Source organism: Rhipicephalus microplus, chromosome X (genome assembly GCF_043290135.1).
Source record: "Rhipicephalus microplus isolate Deutch F79 chromosome X, USDA_Rmic, whole genome shotgun sequence".
NCBI lineage: Eukaryota > Metazoa > Arthropoda > Arachnida > Ixodida > Ixodidae > Rhipicephalus > Rhipicephalus microplus.
This window is the reverse complement of record NC_134710.1, coordinates 96,072,265-96,095,237: the sequence shown is the minus strand read 5'-3', so window position 1 is coordinate 96,095,237 and position 22,973 is coordinate 96,072,265. Positions and strand designations below refer to the sequence as shown.

Sequence of the window (22,973 nt, the reverse complement as noted above, 5' to 3'; positions counted from 1 at the left end):
GAGAAAACCATGTCAGGCACAAAATAAATTGTCTCCTGCATACTAGACCAAATATTTTCTAATGGCATGTTCCAGGAGTTTACATGTAGTGCATGGTATAGAAACGTGGCGTAATTATTTCCTCTTAGCTTGTTGCCAACTTTTAAGGTTGAAAGCACACGGCTAACCAGTCATTTGGTGTGGTGCCGGTTTGCGGAATGGTGTAAATATTTCGACTGAAATATACGTGAGACCCACTAAAACTATAGTGTTATAGAAACGCGTTTGGTATTTTATCCTGACCAGAACTTCTCCGCACATCTAGAGTATGCAGTCGCGCTACAATTACTTCTTTCAAAAGGATCACGTCACAGGTATATATTTATTTATTTATTTATTTATTTATTTATTTATTTATTTATTTATTTATTTATTGGTACTGCAATCCCCTGGAGGGATTTTAGCTGGTGGGTACAAAAGACGTAAACATCAGCGTATAACACCAGGCAAACAGATAGAACAGCCTATCACATTTTACGTAGTAGGCAGCCATATAACACAAAGCAAACAAATAACTATCACTTACGTCTCACAACGTAAACAAACGTAACAAAATTTTACCGATGACACATAACTCTCATTTTAAGAAAAGAAAACAGAACTAGCACACAAGTAAAATTATTTTCTCTGTTGTTCCAGACCAGCAGCAACGAATGTTAAAGACTGTGTTGTGGCTAGATGGTTATTTAAACTATTCCAATCCTGCACAGTTCTGGGGAAAAAAGAATATTTGAAGCAGTTATTCGGGTACGAAAGAGAGTTATTGTACGATCATGGCGTTGTCTGGTGGCGTAACCTGAAGAAAATGAAATAATTTTTCCATTATCTATCTTGTAATGCCCATTAATTATTTGATATAAATATTTTAATCGGGATATGCGGTTTCTTTCTGAAAGTGAAAGTAAGTTAGCTCTTACTAACAGCCTATGTTCCCTGTGTACGTTTGTCTCTTCAACATGACATTGATTCAACGTGACAATCACTTTTTTTCCCTTGTTTTTAGAGTGCAACCTTAAGCAGCTCAAGAGGCAGTCGGAAACATGTGACCGCACCTTTTCGGACAGCATAAAGGTGTCATGGAGCAAGGACTGGCCCGCCCCCGCATCGTCGTCGTCATCGACGCCAGCAAAAGACGTGCAGGAGAAACTTTGCAAGTGAGTGAGTCACAAGACCAAGCGACAGCAGTTTGATTCATGCCACGCCTCACGCAGTAACTCACGCTGTATTCAAATCCTTATCTGCAGTTCACTGGTGACCTATCGGACCTGCCTGCTTGAAACCGCCAAGCGAATGCATTGTGGAGAGATCGCGGGCAAGGTGGCCATTGTGGTCGAGGAGCAGATGAAGAAACTTGGCGTCGCCTTTTGTGGTGCATCCTCCCTGCAGGTTGCATCGTGGATGGCCATTTTCCTGTCTATTGCACTGACCTTTCGTCCAGCCTAGCTGTTTTAATGCTCACTAAAAAAAAAGTCGCCTCTGCAACGGAAGTTATATTTCGTTATTTTCTCAAGTTCTGGTTATGAGAGCCGTCAATGCGCGCTCTCATAGTATAGCCTGGATGTTAAAATGGAAATCATAACCACGTTATTCCTGAGTTGTCAAATTCACAACACTACGCGTAGAATTTTTGCTCTGGTGGTGCGGTAGATTGACGCCCGATACCAGTCCTTAATGCCAACCGGCGGAGCCGGAACACTACTCGCTTAGTCAGATGGTGTGGCTACACGTTTTAGTAGCGTCTCTATGGGGTGGAAATGTGGATTTCGTACATTTGTGCGCAACTTTCACTGTGCTAAACGTATATAACTTTCGGCTCGAATTGTGGTTCGTTGCCTTTTCCTTCGTAGCGGCATTTTCTCTTAGCTGGTGGCAGCGAAATGAATATAAGTTTGACGTATTACACCATGTCCATATTTGTCCATCTGACGACATTATCTTCCAGTCTATATTATTTTATTTTGAAAGAGCTGCCGATGTCCACGGATGTAAACACTACTTGAGTTTAGGCGCAGGAGCAAGTGTGCAAGCGAGAAATTTTACAGGGAAGCTGTTCCTGACTAAACGATTTCTCCATTCGTGCGCAGGTATGCGAACCCTACTACTCATCACTGGTTCGCTAAAAATGAAAGGAACACGCCTTGCATCAAACGCCAAGCGTATGCGGCAAGCCAGACGCATGTCGCGACAAAAATGCGCCTAAATAGAAAGCTCTGCAAGAGGCCCGGGTGCTCTGAAGTTCAAAAGATATTTTCTAGAGAGATATTTCGGATTTAGTTGCCGGGCGTGTGATCAGCTATGGTACAGAATTACTTGACTTTCCTGTGTCGTACGTGTACTGAACAGCATCGCTGGCCCTCTATCTTCTATCTTGTTTGCTGCTTTTTCGTTGTGTTACTCGCGGCTCAGGCGTGCTGGTTGCTTCGTTTGAAAACCAATGAAATTGATTTCTCCACATTGGACATGCTACTGCAACGTTCTCTCTGGTGAGCGAGAAGAAAATGCACTAAACTACACTTGAAGAAACCAATTTTCAGCGTAGGCATATTAAGCCAACCTCCTAATGTACAGCCGGCAAAAAAAAAAAAAAAAATATCTCGCATAGCTTTGCCCCTTAGGTAAGCACTTACGCTTGTCAGAATCAATGGTGCCCAATGCACTCGCCCACTTCCCGTGGGTACGTATAGAGGTGCTACACTCATGGGTTAGAGCTGTAAGCTCCTTTGCGCCCGATGTCACTACATGCCAGGAGCTCATGCTGCCAGTCGCCCACATGACGAATGCGTCTAGTGATCACATGTCATTTAAACGCGCCAACTCGTCACTTGTTGCTAAAATAAAGCAGGATTTCTTGCTCCGGGATTACTGTAGCCGACATATCGAGATATCGCGGTATTATCACCACTGCAAGAGGCCGGGCAACGGAGCTCTAAATGGGATTGGGGATTAGTAAGAAATTTCAATACCACCTACGATGCGTTGCTATCCTCGAGTGCTCTGTGAAGATTTTGTCGATACGGCGATAGTCGGACTGGGCTTCACGCGTGCCAAACTTATTCGGGAAATTAATAACGACCAGGGAGTCGAGACACTAGGCCACTGTGTAGCTGGTCCTCGTTTGCCATTTTAGTCTGCTAGCAAACTGAAAGGTATACGCACACCACCTTTGCTGCGTTTAGTTTTAAGTACTGATATTTAAAAGAACCATTCTAATATAGTCCGACTACTCGCAGCTGATTAAGGCGAAAGGTTTAAACGGCTCATCTGATGGGTCCCTAGCAGAAAAAGCCACAGTGCAGCACAAAAAGTCACATGACCACCCACACGCCTCGCGGATGGAGACGCTCGAGCTGCTCGTTCCCTTCATCTTTGCGGCGTTCGCGCGAACAAAGAAATAAAAAAAAATAGGTATTCGCGTCATATAACGTATTCATGCCTTCGAGTAGTCTTAGTTTTGGGTGACTGTGAGGCATGCGATGCATAATAGCCCCGGTAATTTTTGCTGCAACAGAGAGATAACGTGAGCAACACACATATCATCTGCTCTAAAATAAACTAGGATATGTATTCACAACAACGTTTATGCGCTAAGAATGAAACTTTCTGCCACGGTGAATCGGTGTTCACGGCCTCGACGGTAACTTTTCAGTGAAGGCGAAAAAGCCCTCATAAGCTGTAGTTGATCGACGTAGCGCGTTTAGAAACATAGGACAAGGGAAGGGACAGAAGAAGCGCTCCCTTCTATCCCTTCTCTTGTCCTATGTTTCTAAACGCGCTACGTCGATCAACTATGTCTTACCAACATGCCCAACTTTATACTCTCAATTACCCTCATAAGCATATCGTGGTTTTGGGGCATAAAACCCTAGAAATAATTATATAAGATTAACGAAGCTGGCGGGTCACTCGCAAAGTGTGTAAAGAGAAGATAAGAAATTTAACCACCGTGATTTTAAAAGTAATTTAAACCTCAAGCTTTTATGTGAGATTGCTGCCTCTGAGCATCACACAGTGACGGCGCGCGCCATTTGGAAAGAACTCTGTGACCTCAAGGGATACACGGTCATTGCTTTGTCCTCCGCTTTGAACTATGCCGATTGCAACCTAACAGCAAGTGTAAGCTGCACCCATGACGCCGCACTGTGCTTTTCTTTCTTTTCGTTTGCGTGCTTTTGCTCTGTAAGCCAAATAGTTCACCGAAAAAAATAATCGTTGATTACGGTGATTCCCAGGCGATATGCATGGTGTATCCGAGCGATGCGAGAAACGCATGCCGCGTTGCAAATGGCCGCTGCCGAAGAGATGGTACGTGATAAATACTTCGAGAACCTGCCGCTTCCACGTACGTACCAATGGCGTTAAATGAAACGCGACCAGCAGCAGCAAACATTCGCAATGGTATAACGTGCGCCGTCCAATTATTATCATGGACAGCTGCGCGCATGCGCAGTGCTGCCATGTTGGATGCGCGCGCCGGTCAATGATGATGAATTAAGGGTGCCCACTACACCGGTGCAAACTCTTGGAGTTGCTAAAATTTCGTTTGAATCCAATATTACTTCGAAAGTGGCACATTCACAAGTTTGTACAGGATCGAATGAGGACTGGCGAGAGTGACGCTAAGGTGCGAGTGAATAACAGTGCGAAAGAAACTTCTGGAACAACGATGACAAGCAAATCTTGAAAGCGGATTCCAGTGCAGCCATGTCTCACCGAAGCTATTTAAGCTGGCTCTACAAACTTTGGTGTCTGCAAAAAACCACCTTCGGGCAGCTCGCGTTGTCTATCAGGAGTATGCACATGACGTCATCTGCGAGGATCGCTATAGCGTCGGGGTCGCCACTTAGGAAGTCCGTACGCTTGACACTCGGGCCAACAACTCTGCGCACACGTTGTGTTCGAGATCCGCATGGAGACATGAATGTCTAGAGACCCCAGAACCATCCCTGCACACCTAAGCATGGACAGCAGAATAGCGCGTATGAATGGACTTCCCAAATGGCACGGCGATGGTGTTGACCCCTTGAAGATGAAGAGGGCAGCACCATACGCTCTATAGCAACCGCTAATGCCGCAACTGCGTCGCACCTGCTCCGTGAGACCTACCTAGACAGGACTCCGCACAGCAAACTGGCATGCGGCTACTAACTCGAGGTTGTCACTGATTAGCCTTGTCAAAAAAGTGGTAGTTAAGAAATGTCACGTGAACATATAACAAAACTATTCACGTGATGGCAGTATCACTCTCGTGATACTGGCATCACGTAACAACAAGATATAACGTTACTGCTCCCTTCATAAGCGATTGGCGTCAGGCGACCTATAGTATTAACTGAAAACAGAAGGTCGTTTAACTGGTCACGTGACCAGGGAGTCGCGTCACTGGTGTCCCACGATACTCGTTTGACAGGACTAAAGAATCATCATATGAGTTTCACGTGACTAGCCACGTGACATGTGATACTCATGTAATACTAGTAACTAACAAACAATTATGGCAAGGAAAGTATAGGGGATGTTATCAGTAGAAAATTTTAATGGAAATGGGAAGAAAGATAATGATTGATATGTGGGGTTTAACGTCCCAAAACCACCATATGATTATGAGAGACGCCGTAATGGAGGGCTCCGGAAATTTCCACCGCCTGGGGTTCTTTAACGTGCACCCAAATCTGAGCACACGGGCCTACAACATTTCCGCCTCAATCGGAAATGCATCGAAAATGCATCAGAAATGGGAAGAAAGAAAAGTGGACAAAAACAAAAAAAAAAAACCTGCCCCTTGCGGGGACTGAACTCCTAAAAGCATGAAACGTCTAAAAGCACGGAAATGTTTTCTCTCTATACCGATTTTCGCCTCAACTAGTCATTCTAGTAGCATCGATGACTTGATGTGATTTGTAGTTTGAGATTATGCATTGACGGTGCATTGTAACCTTCAAAAACCTCGCAAGGATTTGGCGCAAGTTTGATCTGGTCGTGTTTCTTCACTGCGTAAAAGCAACAGTGGCAGGCAATTAAAATTACGAATCTGTCATGATATAGCAAGCATAACAGAACTATTGATTTGAATGAGACGTGGTTTCATTAAAATATGAAATGGGCACTCGCTAAATATAGGGACTTGATCAAGATTTACGTAGGCGTTATCAATAGATCGCTATGACTTAAAAATAAATTTTCTGTTGGAAACGACAGTATTTACAATAACCATCATCAGTGCAACTAACGCACTCGCGTTTGCCCCCCTCCCCCCCTTCATGGTGAAACCATATGACCCGGACTGTTTTCGCTAGAACTTCAATTTTTGTTGCCACATAAAGTACATCGAAACCAACATTGCCAAGTATATATTAACCCTCGTCCCACACAAGTTACGTAATAGCCTTCACATTGGCTTGGTATTTGAATGGCCGTTTCTGACAAACCTGGCACAACTCACCCGGCAAATCGGCCACGTAGTGGGTGGTACCTTGTTTTTAGAATGTAAACAGCATTGTAACACAAGTTGTTTTTTGAAGTAAATAACTTAGGAAATAACTCATTAATGATGAAGCAAGAGAAACATTATAATAACAACAGTAAACCATTGTGATTGAAAAGAGTGACAAAAATTAGACTTCTTTTCACTACTTCTTTATCTTTCCTTTTCTCACCGCGAGACGACCGAAAAAGACAACACAAAAGGTGAGTCCGTGCAGAATCTCGCGCCGACGCCAATGATTGTTGGTAGCGTTCTGGAAGCGTTCGATGCTAGGTAACCTTTAAATTTTTCTTCTGCACAATGGTGAGTAATTCGTTGTGTTCGTTATTTACTCCGAGAATCTATAGCGAGGAAGACAAAGCGCTTGCCTCCCATCGCTAGCCCAGCTGCTTCGCCTTATACCGAGAGCTGCAGTCCGTGACGAGTAGGTTTCGCCCGTTTCAGGTGTGTAGCATTCGCACGAGATGACTAGAAAGCGACTAAATCGAGGCACGCGGTAGTTCTTTCCCGGGTCCGGAGCGAGGATCTGCAAGCAGTGAGTAAGTTCGCGGTGGCGCGTCGCCATCGGAGTAACTGATCCATCAGGCCCTCCCCCTCAATTCGTGCAGGGCCGCTTTTGGTTCCCTTGGTCCGAGGCTGTGAGGGGAGGAAGACCATGGCACCCTTGCACTGCCTCCTCTTCGTCGCTCTCCTGTTGTCACCTACCGATGGTTTGCGTAAGCCCTACCTAATACAAAGCGTGTCTGCGAGACTAACAGAGCAACCATTCGCAGCCTTCTCGAATGCGAAGGGTGTCCCCAAGACCAAGTGCCAGCGGTACCACGCCCTCAAACGGTTTAGCGCCTGCGGAGCCGTGGTTGGCCATGCCGTTCGAGAGAAGAGCCTCCTGGAAAACCCGGACCAAAACGCAACGTGCAAGTGAGTACAGCATACCAACCATGAAAAGTATACACACAGAGTTCGACAAAAAAAAAGTGTCTAAGAAGAAAGCAAACCGATATGCTTAATGTAATAGTTTGTTTGGCAGCTGCATATCGAAGATAACATTTTGACAACTCAAGTCTCGATTGACGCTTTTTTGTTATCCACCTGTCCCGTAGCGCCGTTTTTCCGCCAAGTTATTACTACATGTGAAAGAACTTTTCCACGGCTGATAAATAGGGTGTTGAAATCTCAACATTGAAAAATGTAGCCCTTTAACGTGAAAACTAAATTTAAATACGCAATACTTCATGTTTTTGCTCTAGTACAGCAACTGTGGCCTGGAAGATTATTCTGTCACGTTATTCTCGAGAGCTCAGTGCAGCTGAGCACTTAACATTTGTATTAGAATTAAGGGGCCACTTTGTGCGTAGAAACGTGCACGCTTTTACTCCAGGTTAAGCCCAACTTCAAAATCTTTTAGTGATATTCAATGCATTTGCTTTAATATAGCAATCATTAGGTGGGTGTTCCCTTATTTTGCAGCGTCAATATCAAGAGTTCGGGTCTGCATATAAGCGCCACTCCAATGACATAAAGTTTATATATATATATATATATATATATATATATATATATATATATATATATATATATATATATATATATATATATATATATATATATATACGCATGACAGAGGCAGTATTCAAACTACGCGCGCTAGTTCATGCGCCCCCCAAGAGGCCAGCAGCCCGATGATGAGTCAGGCCCTGACGGCACGCGCCTCCTCAGCACGGGATTTTGACGAGAAAGAAGTGGGCCACCACTCGAGGTCTTCTCGGAGATTGATTCATTTTGCGGATTGCCTGTTAGAAACGCTGATACATTTTCCTTTACTTTTCAGGCACAAGTTAGCCCCAATAAATAGTTATTCTTACACCATCTGGATTGTGCATAACAATGTATTAGATTAAAAGGAAATAACGCAACAAATAGTCTCGTAATTTTAGGGGAAGTCTCCAGAGGAAGAAGTTTGGTGCAGTGAAAAACTCAACTGGTTTTATTACCCAAGAGCACTTGCTGAATATACTCGTTATTTTGCCGCGTGACTCAGCTCCCTCGCTTCTTACATAAGTCTCGTTTTCTTACATCAGGTCGGCATAGATACTAGTGTGAGACGCAGATACTGCGCTTACAGGAAAAATTTTACTACTTTTCTGCAGGAAAGCAGAAGGATTCGAGAAATGCTTCGAAGACTCAATGCGTTCGACGCGGTGCGGTAGAAGCTCCGAGTTCAACTTCCATCTTCAGCACATCTCGACCCTGGTCAACGAGATGTACAAAGAAAGTTGCAGTTCAAGTGGAGAAACCAGCTCCGGTAAGAAACGGATTGAATAGACAGGCTTAGAGCTCAGTGCTTAGCTCCTATATAAACTCACACCGTTGTAGCGCAACATATGACAATCAGCCGTTCAGTGGAAACCGTATGGTACGTGGGCACGCAACGGTTGTGCGAACAGCTGAAGGAAAGCTATCTCGCCTTCGCTTCGTTGCCAGCGTCTATAGGAAGGTTTTAACTGGTGCACTTCGTTCAAGGCCACGTACTTCAGTAGAGCACAACATTCATGTTATAGAGAGCGTTGCATATCACTGATCAAGTTATGCAACAGATTCGTTCGTGATTGTTCGTGAACAGTTCGTATCGCCTTAACGAGGTTTTGTATAGTGTCATTTTTGTTTGAAAAGACGGTCAGACCGTACCTCGTGTGTCGTAGGATGATGTCGGTGATGCCCTTGGACGCCGGGTCGATGTTCGTTTTTAGTAGCCGCAGTACGTCCCGTGCTGGCGTTGTAGTTTGCGCCGATGGTGTCAGGAACGCCAGGTGTTCGTGATCCGGATGTGGGGCCGGGGCTCCCGACACCCCCACGCCGGGACCACGAGCTTGGGCCGCAGCGCCGGGACCGCTGCCGGTCAGCGCCGCAGCATACGATTGGGCCGCACCAGGCACCGCGGGCGGGATTTTCGGTATACCGCGAATATATATGAATATATATATGTGGAGAACACGGCCACATGTCTTCAACACGTCATAGCGCTAGCACCCGCGGATGAGGAAGGCACTGTGGGATGAGCGCTAACTCACAACTGAACTTTCGTCAGAAACAACAGTATAAGAACAAAAGGTGTCTACGCCACGCCGTGGTAGTCTAGTGACTAAGGTACTCGGCTGCTGACCCGCAGGTCGCGGGATCTGGTCCCGGCTGCGGCGGTGGCGTTTTAGATAAAAGGCGAAAATGCTGTAGGCCCGTGTGCTCAAATTCGGGTGCACGTTAAAGAACCTCAGGTGGTCGGAATTTCCGGAGCCCTCCACAACGGCGTCTCTTATATACATATGGTGGTTTTGAGACGTTAAGCCCTATATATCAATCAAACTAAAGGTGTCCACATTAACTGTTATACAAAGTGTCTGCTAGCACTGTAATAACCGTTATTGGGTATAACTAACCATAACGCGAAAAGCTACGTTGACACTTGCCTTCGTCTTTTTTTTTTTGTAGTCAAATTTATTGAGGGCCGGTTGCGTCTATCGACAGTGAGAAACAATGCAGCCACCCTGCAGTGCCTGGGCACTTGAGACGCAAACTGAGCGAACAGTACGCGAAGCTTTGCTAAAACAGTTTTAAACTCCTTTTAGAACTTGCGTTTTAAGGCACAGTAACATTCACAGGATTATTTGCTAGTACGTGCCTTGCCTGACATCAAATTTTCTGCTCAGACAGTGCCGTGCGCATGGGAGCAAGTGACTGAATATAATATGAGTTGAGCGGGCTGAACATGCTGTCACACGACATTTTCTCACCCGAAACAGCGGGAGTGAACCTGCCTGCAATTTTTTTTTAACATGAAAGAGTTGGTTATTGGTAACATGCAAACTTGCATGACCAACTTGCGGAAACCTGATGATCCGCAGAAAGTGGCATTCCTTATAGTACAAAGTGAGTGGCGTGAACTGATCACCATCACAGTGAAGCGAATTCGAGACCTCTTTTGTTTTCAGAAGCTGTTTGCCATCACATTTCGTTGTAGTTTCCATATCGTTCGCTATCACAAGAGGAAGGTGCAACTATTTACAGCTGAGAGCGCTTTAATAAAGTTTGCTGTGGTGCTAAAGTGTAATATGGAACAAAAACTCTGTACAGGAAACGTTCCCACACATGAACAACAAGAAAGCGCGCACTTTTTTTTTTTACAGCGAAAGCTGTTCTGAGATCGAAACTCGGGTCACACGTGGCGCCATAGTTGCAGCCACCGCCGGTGTTCACAACCACCATCGCGAAATAAGAAAAAAAAACTAATACCAAGGCCACACTGGAGTTCTAACCCGGGTCCGCTGCGCGCCAGCCCAGTACTAGACCACAGAGCCATGCCGGTGCTTGGGACTTGTTCGCAATCTTGCCTTAGGCAGGCTTCATGTTGGGAAAGGAATTGCGTTCACCCTTTCTGCCCTAAATTTTTATTTTGTTCGGATATATTTTTCGCGTGTGTTTTGCTCGTAGTTAAAAATTCAGAAGACCACAAACAAGAGATGGACCCAGTGGTGTAAAGATTTTTTCTAATTAACATGGCATCAAGTTAGGTCATCAATGCTCAGTGATTAGAAAATGAGAAAAATGGCTTCTTTTTTCCTGCTAATTAATAGTGTACACAAAATGGGAACCAACGTCATAGTTGTAAGCCTAATACTCACTGAAACAGCTTCGGTACGTCGTCCCGAAACTGGCGCTTTCCCGCCTCACCTTACGCACATCGGCTTTACCGAAGACCTTGGTCGCGCTTCTTCTTTGTGGCTGCTACCTCCACAAACGTGCCACAATAATAATGTCAACTGCTGAGGGGGTAACTGAAGAACTATGTACCCAAGAATGAGCAGTATTGGTTGCGTTTCCGAGATATCAGGGGAAGTGTTGTGCGGTGGCAAAGGGTTATTATGATTGATTGATATGTAGGGTCAAACGTCCCAAAACCACCATATGAGAGACGCCGTAGTGGAGGGCTCCGAAAAGTTTGACCACCTGGAGTTCTTTAACGTGCACCCAAATATGAGCACACGGGCCTACATTTCCGCTTCCGTCGGAAATGCAGCCGCTGCAGCCGGGATTCGATCCCGCTACCTGTGGGTCAGCAGCCGAGTACTTTAGCCACTAGACCACCGCGGCGGGGCAGGATTAGTATGAGTAATAAAGCGTTTTAGAACAGCAAAGAAACAACAAGGCATCACACAATGCGAATAGCGTAACGAGTGGGTCATCTAATGCTCCAACCCATTACAAAAGTTTGTTTTTGATCACCTAATAATTGCGGCGCATATGAACTTCAGGCATCATTCGTCATCGTCGTCAGCCACTGCATGAACAATTGGCACAAAATTCTTTGCAAGTGTTTAGCGTATACAACGCTTCTCAGAATAATAATGAAAAATAGCATAGCGTATGCTGTTCTACTACACTGGAATTATTAATAATAATGCCATAGTGGGTACCCAGCAGGTGTGCTTGGAGCAGTTACCCAATGAGTGTTTAGAAAATACTCTGAAAGGCCAATCTTTCTAGCTTTCACTGTGACTGTGCGGTGCCGTCTGCGCAGGCTTGTTTTTTTTTTCATTCGATTTGTTTAGACAAGAAAAGTTGCCTAGGCTGGAGGGACAAAAAGCGGATTACCTCTTCCTGACCAGGGCCCTTCCATTCATAGGTTTAGCTTGCATTCAGCAGCTTACATTCCATCATACTCCAATTAACATCACTGCTGAGATGGATCGATGAAATGTAGTTCGCTGTGGAAGCAATGCGTATAACTGGCGCGCATTCTCTCTGACGCAGTGTTGACAGACATGAGCACCGTGTGCGACATCCGAGTGGCGGTCGTGCGGTTCCTCGAGTGCACAAGTTCTTTCTACTTGGGCGATCCTGAAACCGTCGTGCCGCAGAACCACAGCGAGGACGCGAGTGCGACAACTCGTGGTGTGCACTTCGGCATCATGTTCGACGCGCCTGCTGTTGTAGGTGGGACGCCAGACAAGTACAGCCGCATAGCTTCCTCGGAGTGCAGGTGCGTAGTTGCTTCATTCAGATGGATCTTTAGCAGACTATACTAGCACTGGACGAGTGATTCTTACACTCGCCTTCATCCACAAGGTTCAGTCATTAAGGAGCACTCTATATATAAACGCGCACATACTTATTTGTTCAGGAAACCAGTGGATTGCCTAAAAAATCTTATTGATGATTGTCAGGTGCATATATTTCGCGGGTCAATGACAGAATCGGATAACTCGATGCCTCTAATCTATACTCTAAATTCAAAGCTGATCCCGCGCGGCGCGGCATCTGTTTTCCTGTGTGTTTGTTAAAGCTGAGAACCCTGCCTTTTCGCACTCGGTGGCGAGTGTTACCGCCTGAGACGTACTTACACCGTGCCTGATGACCATCACCGTGATCCGGCGCTGTTCCCTTCCTATTGCATGACTTTCCAAGCCCAAAGACGTCACTCAGGTCTGATACAGTGAGCCATTTCATAGCGTATAAAAGTTTGTTGTATAAAATGGACATGAAGTACTGATTAGAGTGTTAGGCTTGAATGAGCACGGTGGTGCGCTTGCACGCACTGCCCCTCCGTTTTCCAGCACGATGGTCAACATGGACAGCCTGGTCCGCTCGGCCCTTTATATAGCTCGTAATTGGTGTTAGCGACGAAATAAGTTAAGTAAGCGGCCGTGCTTTCTTTTGTAACCAACTATAATTTACGAAGTGACAGCTCCAGTAGAAATGACAACACCTGGTTGCGCGAATCCGAAAAAAAAATATACATATAGCTCTCTTTCTTACAGACGAAATGCAAAGTTTCGGAACTGCATAGACAACATTCACCTCTATTCGGAGTGCGGAATTGGGACGGAAGTACACTCGCATCTCAAGTACCTGGCGAATATTGTGAACCGCAAGGTGGCTGGAAAGTGCAGCCAACAGACACGTGAGCGATACTTTCATTGTAGGAGCTCATTGTGCAATTTCAAAAGCAACGAGTCACAAACACTTGTGTTTATTCGCAGAAATACCAGACCTCGATTGCCAGTTACTGCCGTTTTTGAGAAAATTTCTGCATTGTGGAGTAAACAGATACGAGACAACAGGGGACCGCGTCGATCAAGATATCTGCACGTAAGTATCCCGCAAATACTCACTCAGTGCGATAAACTTCTTTAGCATACGAAAGCACTGGAATTTTTTTCTCTCCGACGAGCTTCCATAGAAAACTAGTATGCATGACTAAATGGGACAGAGGACAGATCTATAGGGAACTACCCTCGTATTCAGAAACCTTTTTTTACTTAAACTTGACTTGCCACCGCCTCAAGGCAGCGCGTTTGAATCACGTTTGTGCTGCCGTACCGCATTAAGTCAGCGCGTTCGGAACACGTTGGTGCTGCATTAAAGACAGAGGCAAGTAAAGTCAAGGAGCGTTTTATTTAATATGGGGGTAAGGCACGAAGATTTTGAGGCTACTACAGGTGGCAGAGTATTTTTTGAAAATTCCGTAATATGGCTAGTTTTTAACACAAGCTTTTACACGAAACTAATTTGGAAGCGTACAGAAGTGCGTTCACCTGCATCACTGACTTATAAATTAGGTTAAAACAATGATGAATTCCATCCTTCTTATGGCGGTTTGAAGGGGCCACTGCACGATAACTTATCTTCGATATTCTATCTAAACTCCGCTAAGCTCTTAGGCTGTAACAAAGTGTCGGCACAGTTCATGAACAATTAAAGAGAAAATACGGGCAAACCAGCAGCATAGGTCATTGTTTATACGTATCTTGTAATTTTTATATGTATTTTTCGTTTTTATCTAGTGTTCCGATGAAGCATAGAGTTGTCAGCACAGCTCTTAATTTCATTTGTTTATAAGATGCTTGTGGTTCTTCACTAAAGTTCTGGGCAAGAAATATAGTGCAAATTTGCCATTACTCAAGTACATTTTTTTGGCGCAAATGTGCTCGCAAGCAACAACTAGTTGGTTGGTTGCGTCAATGTGTCAACGTCCAAGTATGCTTATGATTAAAAAATCTAATATATGAAAATATGTAATTGTCGTGTGCACTCAGTATTCAAGGTGTCTTTCCAGTCAGGTACATTCCTACAAGGAATGCGTCGCAGCTGCCGAACGTGCCACACACTGCAACATGAAAAACCTCTCCCTGAGCTACCACCTTACCTATCTCCATAATGTCATGACAACTGTGAACACCAGCTGCAAAGGCATGCGAAGTAAGCTAATCTGCTCGCGAAGAGAAATTTTAGTAAATAACTAATAACCGACTGTTTTTTTTTCAGATGTTGAAACTTCAGTCTACAAAGAGACTTGTAAACGAACAACGCTGTTCAATAACTACTTTTCTTGTGGAATGGAGGTTCAGGCACGCCTTGAAGGACTTAGACAAGGTGACAAGGAACGATGCAGGTATGAAACACTTCATTTGCGAGTGCAAAAGAATCCGAAGGAACTGAGTAGTATCGAAAACTGGGCAAAATGGTAACGATTCATAGCTGGTCGAAGTAAAAGACAGTAAAAGGACACAAGACGAACATCAAACATGTAGATTTTTTTTCCGCGCATGCTCTCACAAGCCAAGAAAACTGAAAATATTTCGGTGTATATACAAAACATTTCATCCTAACAACGTTAGCGGTTACAATATACTAAAAATGATATTTCATTGTCATGAAGAGCGATTGACGGCTGACTGACGCCCTTTAGGCCTACCTTTTGAATTCTGTGGGCCTCGAATATTTTCCTTGTCAGCTTGTCACAGTGGCGGAAAGACTGCGGGATCACTGCAGATTTTTCGAGAACGAGGGTTATCGACAAGCTATGAATCCGAAGGAAACAGTTGAGCAAGTGGTGTAGCGTCTGCCCTCAGTTATAGCGAAGGAAAATGATGTTGAGTGCTGCGTTGCACAGCAGTTTGCATGCGCACTGCGAATAGGTTAAAGGGACGCTAAAGAGCAAAACGATTTTATACGTATTAGTAAAGTACCATTACAAAATCGCGATAACAGCACTCTTACCGCAACATGACGCTTGGTAAGAGAGAAAGCTCGCAAAAATAAAGTACGGGTGAAAACACCACCGTGAAATTCCCGCACCAAACTCCACGACGTAGTAAATTTTGAAGGCGTGTACGGGGTCCTTCATAACTTCTACTCAATAAAAATGAAGTACACTGATATTCTGGGTACCATAGACTTAGCATACGAAGTTTCGCAACATTTCAGCGATCAAGTGTCACTAAAATACGAAAAATACATTTCGTGGTTTGTTATGTTACCCGTGGAGATTTCGGCATGAAATTTAAAGATGAAACTTCAACCTAGATTTTCTCCGCTAATAACGAACTTATAACAGTGAAACTTACGGCATTAGATTTCGCAGAGTTCAGTTTATCAATCTAAACCAAGTCATTGTTGCCCTTTAGTGTCCCGTTAAAAATAACAATGTGTAGTGATTACTATTTACCTATTATGGCTCTAACCATTAAACTTTCTTTGTAACACAGGATTTCTGAAAACTTCGAGAAATGCTTCATCAACGCCAAAGAGCAGTCAGGGTGCCTCCTAGCAGACGAGGCTACGAGCATCATGAGCGCACTGCTAGACACGTGGAAAAAAGAGCACGCAAAAGAGTGCTCAGACTATGATGTGCCACCTCCACGGGGAGCGCAAACCGAGTGTCTGACAGGCACTGCCGTACGCAAGGTTTTCCTGTGTGGCCTCACTTTTCAGACAGCCGTACGGGAAGTGAAGTTCTCACCCCTCGAAATGTCTCCTGAGGTTTGCCGGAGGCTGGAGGAAATGAATTCTTGTATCTCTGAAGTGAAGAGCCGCACGCGGTGCGCCATGTCTGAATTGCATGCCCACGTCGCTCCCTTGCTGCAGCCGTTCACCACTGGCTACGTTAAGAGGTGCGAGAAGATGGTGTGGTCTAACCTGTCCACGCCGATGATGTCTCCCAATTCACCGTCGTGTCGACGGCTTCCAGCTTTGAAGCGCATATTCCACTGTGGTCTGAGCTTCAGCAGAATACTGGAAGAAATGGAGCTGGTCCACCAGAAGGCCGAAGTACTGTGTCCACTGCTCAAGAAGTACGAGACATGCGTTCCGGACTCGGCAAGCGAGCTGGGGTGCAAAGATGACCCCGTAATGAAAGGACACGTGAGGAGCTTCGGAAGGATACTGCACAGGCAATATTACGAGGCATGTCTCAGAAATAGGAGGGGGGCACGAATACGATATGAAAGTCCGCGAAGAGGTATGGTGCTCAATGGAAATGGCAGTCACGACATCGGCAATGCGAGGCAACGAAAGCGTGGTGAGAATTTGTCTGCTGCAATTAAACATCAAATGTTAAGCCAAGTTATGGAAGATTACTACGGTCCAGACTACGACGAGTACGTTGAGGAAGAAGATAAAGTACCAGACAGCCTAGATGTCAAGCCTGCCTATGACTATGCCGATCAGGAGGTGACTTCAACGACAAAGAAACAGGATGCAGCCCATAAAAACGCGCAGTTGTCACCACAAATAGCGATCAGTAATGCATCATTGACTGGGCAGAAACAGGACGGAGATTCCGAACTGAGAAAAAAGCAGGAGTTCTGGGCAGGCGTTGAGCGAGCGCGCAAACTCAGGTCGCAACATAGATACGAATACGGGTCCCCAGAACTTGTCCAAGATCTGTCGAGCAATCGAGTTAGCAAAGACTTTGCGCGGCCCGGAGCATACTTCATAGACCAATTGGGTAATCCACCTGATTACAACAGTGATAACTCTGCGAGAAAAGACCTCGAATCTGAAGATTCCGTTACCAATTTCGAAAGTCAACCGAATCCTGGTAAGTTCAGGAACTCGGCCCTGAACTTGCCATTCTACAAATCAATACGGATGGTACCGCACGCAGCAAGGCAAGGAGATAGCGATGCCGAAGGTTGGAGAGGTGTGCCACCATTGAGCCGTGAAGAAGAGCTGGAAATGTACGAGGATACGAGAGGAATGGCTGAGTTGCTGCAGAAACAGCGGGAAAGGCACTACAGTCGGTACAAGGGCAGGGAGCACCTCGCTCCTAAATCTGACATGCAGAGAGCTTGGAAAGAATCTGTCCGTAGGTATGGCGCCACTAGCAATGAAGTATTGAAAGGGGGCCTCGACCACGACCAAAGTTTATTTAACAGGAGCCTAGCGTACTACAATCATAACGGAGGAACAGACATTAGGCGCTTTAGGGGCGAGTACGGAATGCGCCACATTGAGCGCAACCCGTACATCAGACATTACGCACCATATGAAATGGCTGGGAAAGCACAGCAAGATGAAAGGCCACAAAATATTGTGCCTCTAGACAGGCGGGGGATCGACTTACATCGTCGAAGACATGCATACAGAAGTACCACATACGATCTCGGTGATTATGAGAAACCAGCCTTCGGATACTTACCCTACATAGAAGACGAAGAAGACCACGTGCCCAGAGACGCGATGTCATTCCCAGAAGACGACGCGCCCGTACTGTCCAAAGAAGAATCTCTAGACCAAGGTGTCCAGCAAATAGGTCACCACAGAGCGTTTTCGATGAGGCTCCCTGGTAGCAAAGTTTATACAGACAATTCGAGAAACTTGCAAGTAGCTGCTGGTATGGAGAATATAGATTATGCACCTGGTGTCGCATTTTCACCCGACCGCGGTATGGGCGCGAAATGGCCCAGACACGACGGTGCTGACGTTTTGACCGGAGAGCAAATATCTCATAATCACCGACAAGGAGCGCCGCTGCCTAACTATCCTCGGCGATTAGCTTCAAAGATGTTTCGTGCAAGAGCGGGCCTACCCACTGATCCTCGATCTGCTGTAGGAATCATTCAAGATTATGACAGAGGAGTAGCAGATTACAACAAAGCTTCAGAAAAGATGAGTGACGGGTCTTCTTCACTGACCAAGGAAGAAACGTCACCCCGACTAAATGCCATGAAGCGACTTAGCGGCCATGATCCAGTTTATTCACCAAACAACCCAAACTTTCAACTGCCAGGAGAGGCTTCAAGAAATGGGCGGACGTTTCAACGGAAACTTCCAGTGAAAAAGACCACCTATAAAGAAGTAGAGCCACATGAAATGAACCCATATCCGGATGAACTTAGACCATTCCCAAGCCAAACACAGCATCATTCTAATGATTCAAACTACGTTGGCCCTAACAGCTTTCTTCCAGAGCCGGGCCTACGGTCACCTAAAGAGAAAGTTGTGCCAGACTTTCTTGGGGAGACAAAGGAGCATGCCGGTGCACCAGAAGCGCGAACAAGGAAAGACGAATCGTCTGATCGGAGGTTAGTAAACTCTCCTGGAACTCATATAAGGGGCTCGGACAGCGAAGGAGACCCCAACGATGGTCGAGAAAGTCACGAAGAGGGCTTCGAGCAGCGTGAAGCGAAAGGTTCGAAGCGATTCTTTGACATCAAAAAGAGAAAAAGAGAGCCGAGACTTGGTTTCCCATACGTGAGACACATCGATGAATCACCTGGGTTACTGCTCGACAAGAAAGACGTGGCAACCGGCAGCGCTATCGCAAAGCCGCCAAGTCAGAAGACCAACCTTCAGCTAAACCAGTACGAGCTAGAGCGAAAGATGAAGAAACAGCTCGTAAGGGACGATCTAGAGGAAATCATAAAGAAGCACAAGGAAGAGAGCGACAGCAAAGCGGACATGATGCTTTTCCCGAGTGAGCACGTCTTTCACGACGACAGAGTTTTGCGAGACTTTGATGCTAAGGCTCTGGGAGAAAATAAGGACTACTACGAGACAGACGCGAAGCTTGAAAGTGACAGTGCAGATAGGTCTTCTATGTGGAGTGCTGGCAGAGACGACGTTAAGACTGAATTTCTCCGGAGACACATCGACGGAACGGAAAAACGGCAGGACCCTTTATTTGGGGAATTGAGCAAACGCAATGCCTGGTATACGGATGACATTTGGAGTGACAACAACGATCTTTTCGGTATGGAGAGGCTGCTGTCCGATCAGCGCCGAGAATTTGGCGGAAATGGCACAGAGGAAGACGAAACGTCGCGTAAGTGTTTAACCTAAATCTAGCAATTCAACTAGAAATGCAAAAAAAAAAAAAACATCCGCGGGAAGTACTTATTTTCTTGTGAAGTGTATATAAGTGCTACGTTTGTTTTAAGATTGAAGAGTTCTTGTATATCACGGAAAATAACAAACGCAAGGATTTAGCGTAACCTTTGCGGTGTACTCCAAATTGCGCAGGCGCAGAAGGTAAACGTAGACCGAGTTCTCACGACATATGCTATTCAGGAATACAGCTTTCAACACTAAGGCACGCGAGGGATTACGTACGTAATACAAGATGGCAGAGCCTGTTTAGGCAAAAGCCCGCTGCTTCAAGTTTTCGAGTAATTGGCCTGCACTATTTACTTCACGTTTTCGAGTCATTGTCCCGCATCATAAAGCACATATCGTTTCTAAATATGCCCACTGTTTATTAGCGGTACAGGAGACATAACTAGGTTTGTTTACGAGGTCCACGACACGGTGGAGAGGCTAGGCCTATCTGTCCCGACGTGGGAGTTGGCTGTTATGTGTATAGTTTACGCCCCGACTGACCTGAATAGTTTTTTTCATTCAATTCAATTACATTTGCTGTAGCAGTGCCAAGATAGCAACGCTGTTTTCATTCGCTCAATGCAACCAAGCGTGGAACTAAGGCACAGCAACGGTGCCTTTGGATCACCTAGAGTTAGTGGCACACTTGAGAATTCGACAGATCATTTTGTTTTTATGTGCCGATGCCATCGTATGTGCTCGCGTTAGCCTAAATGTTTTACGCTGTACCTAATAGATCAGCAGTTCGTACGCAGCGCGTTTAATTTTAGCGTTAGCGTGGAGGCGCACGCTAACGTTAATGGGAGCATTTTCCGCTATACTAAAGCTCCCTAGTTCTTCCGGGTGCTATGCTAAAATGGTGCTGACTGTTTAAAATTTGTTGCCGTAATGGTTTTTTTTTCTTCTTACATTTTGCCTTTGTAACACAGAATGTCAACCTCACAATCTTCAAAGAAGATCGGACGCCTGTGGACGGGTATTCGAGGATGACTTCAAAGCCGTCAGTAACGGAACTGTACGCCACTTTGAACCCCAATCGCTGACACCACAACTCCGGAAGTCAGTGTGCTCGTAAGTAACGTAATGACAGTTGGCTGCCACATACGCTGCTGCCTTTAAAGGGACACTCACCAGACTCTCGAAATGTGAAAAAACAAAAAAAAAACAAAAAAAAACAAAAAAAACGAGCAACGTATTCTATCCTGACGTTTCTTGCCCTTATATCGCACTTCTGTGACTCAGACCGTCTTTACCGTGACGTCTACAGTGCGCATGCCATAGACTGTTCCGTATGCACGAAATATCAAATGTGAATCGCCTCCTACACTGCATCGCCACGCAGCCACCCAGCCGTCGCTTTTTGTCTCGCATGAATGTCTCGCACGATCAGCCGATCGCACTTCACTTCGTGCGTTCACAACTGCGCAGGCGGTGATAACAGCGCGTAGCCGAGAAGCGCGAAATCCTGATAGGCTCTAGCGCCTAGTGCTGACATTGTTCACGTGCTTTTAAAAACTAAGGGGTGAAGAGCATGCATTGCGTGAGTGAAGCAGTGGAGAAAACCTCCCTCTCGTCTTTGAACGCGGGTTGGTGAGTGGCCTTTTAACAAAAACGTTCACTATATTTCGTCTTCTTTGTCTGAATATTTAATACATTTAGCGAACAATGCAGTCGTCTTTAAACAAAAAAGTAAGGAATATATATATATATATATATATATATATATATATATATATATATATATATATATATATCGAAGCGACCACCAAGAGCTAGCTACCGGGCCACCACCTTGCCATCGGCCCTCTATTCTGTATTCTGCGGGGGGGGGGGGGGGGGGGGGCTGACATAGAGCCTCACATGTCGCCCGGACATAGGGGGCACCATGTTCGGTCGATACAGGTCAGAAAAAAAGTTGCCTAAGGTAATTAGATTGAGTTTATGCTTTATGCTGTATATGATTTGATAGAACGGAAAAAGGTCGATGAGTTTAGTTCCGCTGTACAAAGCCATGGGACGTTCTCCTTTATTAATTGCGAGAAATCGGCTTATTCATGTCTCAAGTGAATTCATTCGTGGTATAATGGACTTGAGTACGCAGAAACTACCGGAATGTCTTCCTATAAATAAGCGTCAGCCCACGTATGAGTAACTTACCGATGTAATCTCCCAGTCAGCTGAAATGCTTGCTTTGTTTACAGCGGCTTCACAAGTTCACGTACTGCGACCGAATTCACAATGTTTTGTTTAATCGGTAATTACTTTACCATTAGTTGACTGCGTTAAAGAACCAGTGTCGGCTCAGAATCGGTTCTGAAAAAAAAAATAGAAAACTAGTATAGAAACAAACTGATACGCTTGTTTCTGTCGAATTGTCTTACTATATACGTGGGTTGCTGAAACTCTAATGCGGATTACTTCGCAGGCATGCCCGTGACTTTTCTCAATGCATCAACCTCTTCGCACAAAAGTACCGCTGCGTCGACAGCCAGCAGCTGATCAAGAATTTTACCGAAGATCACCTGAAGAAAGCTGGTGTTATGTTCTGCGACGCCAGCGCGGTGCGCATTTCCTTCAAACTCGTGATCGCAGCTGCCCTGTTGCAGTTACTTCGTACGTGACGAAGCAACCGAAGCACCATCCGCAGAAAAATGGTCATCGAAGCGATGCGCGAAGAGCCAGAACGAAAAAAAAAATCCCAGAAAAGCGACGACATAAATATTTTGGACTGAACTGACGAGGTATCATTTATTTCGTTCTATCTTTTTCACCAAATGCCCACAGCACTTTCATAGGCATTGGGGGGGGGGGGGGATACACGGAGCACATATTACAAAGCAGGAGTTACATGTAGCAAGCATGTAAACATGAAACATGATCATAACTATATTACTACATCACAACGTGGTTAGGCCTATTCATTAACATCGCGTAGCGCCTGGACAAATGCTGCATTTTGACTTATGCTAACAATGTTAACATCACGTAGCGCCTGGACTAATGCTGCATTTTGACTTATGCTAACAATGTGCTGATAACCGATTCCAGGCTCTAATGGTATTGGGGGAAAAGGACTTGCTGTATACATAATACTTTTACATGATATTTCTTTTACTTTTAAGTCGTGGTCCACTCTCTTAGACAAGTAGTCAGGGTGTAAATATTTCGTTCAGTCAATCCCAGTTCGCGAATGATAAATGTCTATGATAATGTAACAATTTTAATTTGAGTGCAGCATCCTTTTTAAACACTATCCCATCAAATGAATTTTTTCGCCTCTGATAGACTGAATTACCTTGAA

General features: G+C 45.1%; 2 protein-coding genes across 4 annotated transcripts in view; both read left to right on the top strand.

The window, feature by feature from the left end:
- Positions 1 to 1,521, top strand: part of LOC142775662 (uncharacterized) — a 35,575-nt gene extending 34,054 nt beyond the window's left edge. For both annotated transcript variants that reach the window (XR_012886905.1, XM_075877296.1), the window contains 2 exons: positions 1,043 to 1,193; positions 1,284 to 1,521. Coding sequence is in view for 1 of the 2 variants with exons in the window: in XM_075877296.1 (XP_075733411.1) it covers positions 1,043 to 1,193; positions 1,284 to 1,482 (350 nt within the window). In the remaining variant the exon portion in view is untranslated. The remainder of the gene's footprint in view (positions 1 to 1,042; positions 1,194 to 1,283) is intronic.
- A 5,192-nt stretch (positions 1,522 to 6,713) lies between these two features.
- Positions 6,714 to 22,405, top strand: LOC142775661 (uncharacterized). Of its 2 annotated transcripts, none has more exons than XM_075877295.1 (13): positions 6,714 to 6,823; positions 6,965 to 7,055; positions 7,129 to 7,236; positions 7,294 to 7,438; positions 8,668 to 8,822; positions 12,323 to 12,551; positions 13,330 to 13,472; positions 13,552 to 13,660; positions 14,628 to 14,770; positions 14,837 to 14,963; positions 16,060 to 19,619; positions 20,602 to 20,743; positions 22,098 to 22,405. In XM_075877295.1, the coding sequence occupies exons 3-13, from the start codon at positions 7,176 to 7,178 to the stop codon at positions 22,291 to 22,293; spliced, it is 5,010 nt and encodes a 1,669-aa protein (XP_075733410.1). In that variant the 5' UTR covers positions 6,714 to 6,823; positions 6,965 to 7,055; positions 7,129 to 7,175; the 3' UTR covers positions 22,294 to 22,405. The 2 variants fall into 2 exon arrangements, with proteins under 2 accessions (XP_075733410.1, XP_075733409.1); XM_075877294.1 differs by having other exon boundaries at positions 6,965 to 7,059.
- The last annotated feature ends 568 nt before the right edge of the window (positions 22,406 to 22,973 follow it).

What these genes read in the sequence shown, in the direction of transcription:
- LOC142775661 (XM_075877295.1), top strand. Translation starts at nt 7,176, where the DNA reads ATGGCACCCTTGCACTGCCTCCTCTTCGTCGCTCTCCTGTTGTCACCT. An exon ending in GTCACCTACCGATGGTTTGC is followed by an intron (nt 7,237 to 7,293) that starts GTAAGCCCTACC and finishes AACCATTCGCAG; the next exon opens with CCTTCTCGAATGCGAAGGGT. An exon ending in ATAGCTTCCTCGGAGTGCAG is followed by an intron (nt 12,552 to 13,329) that starts GTGCGTAGTTGC and finishes TCTTTCTTACAG; the next exon opens with ACGAAATGCAAAGTTTCGGA.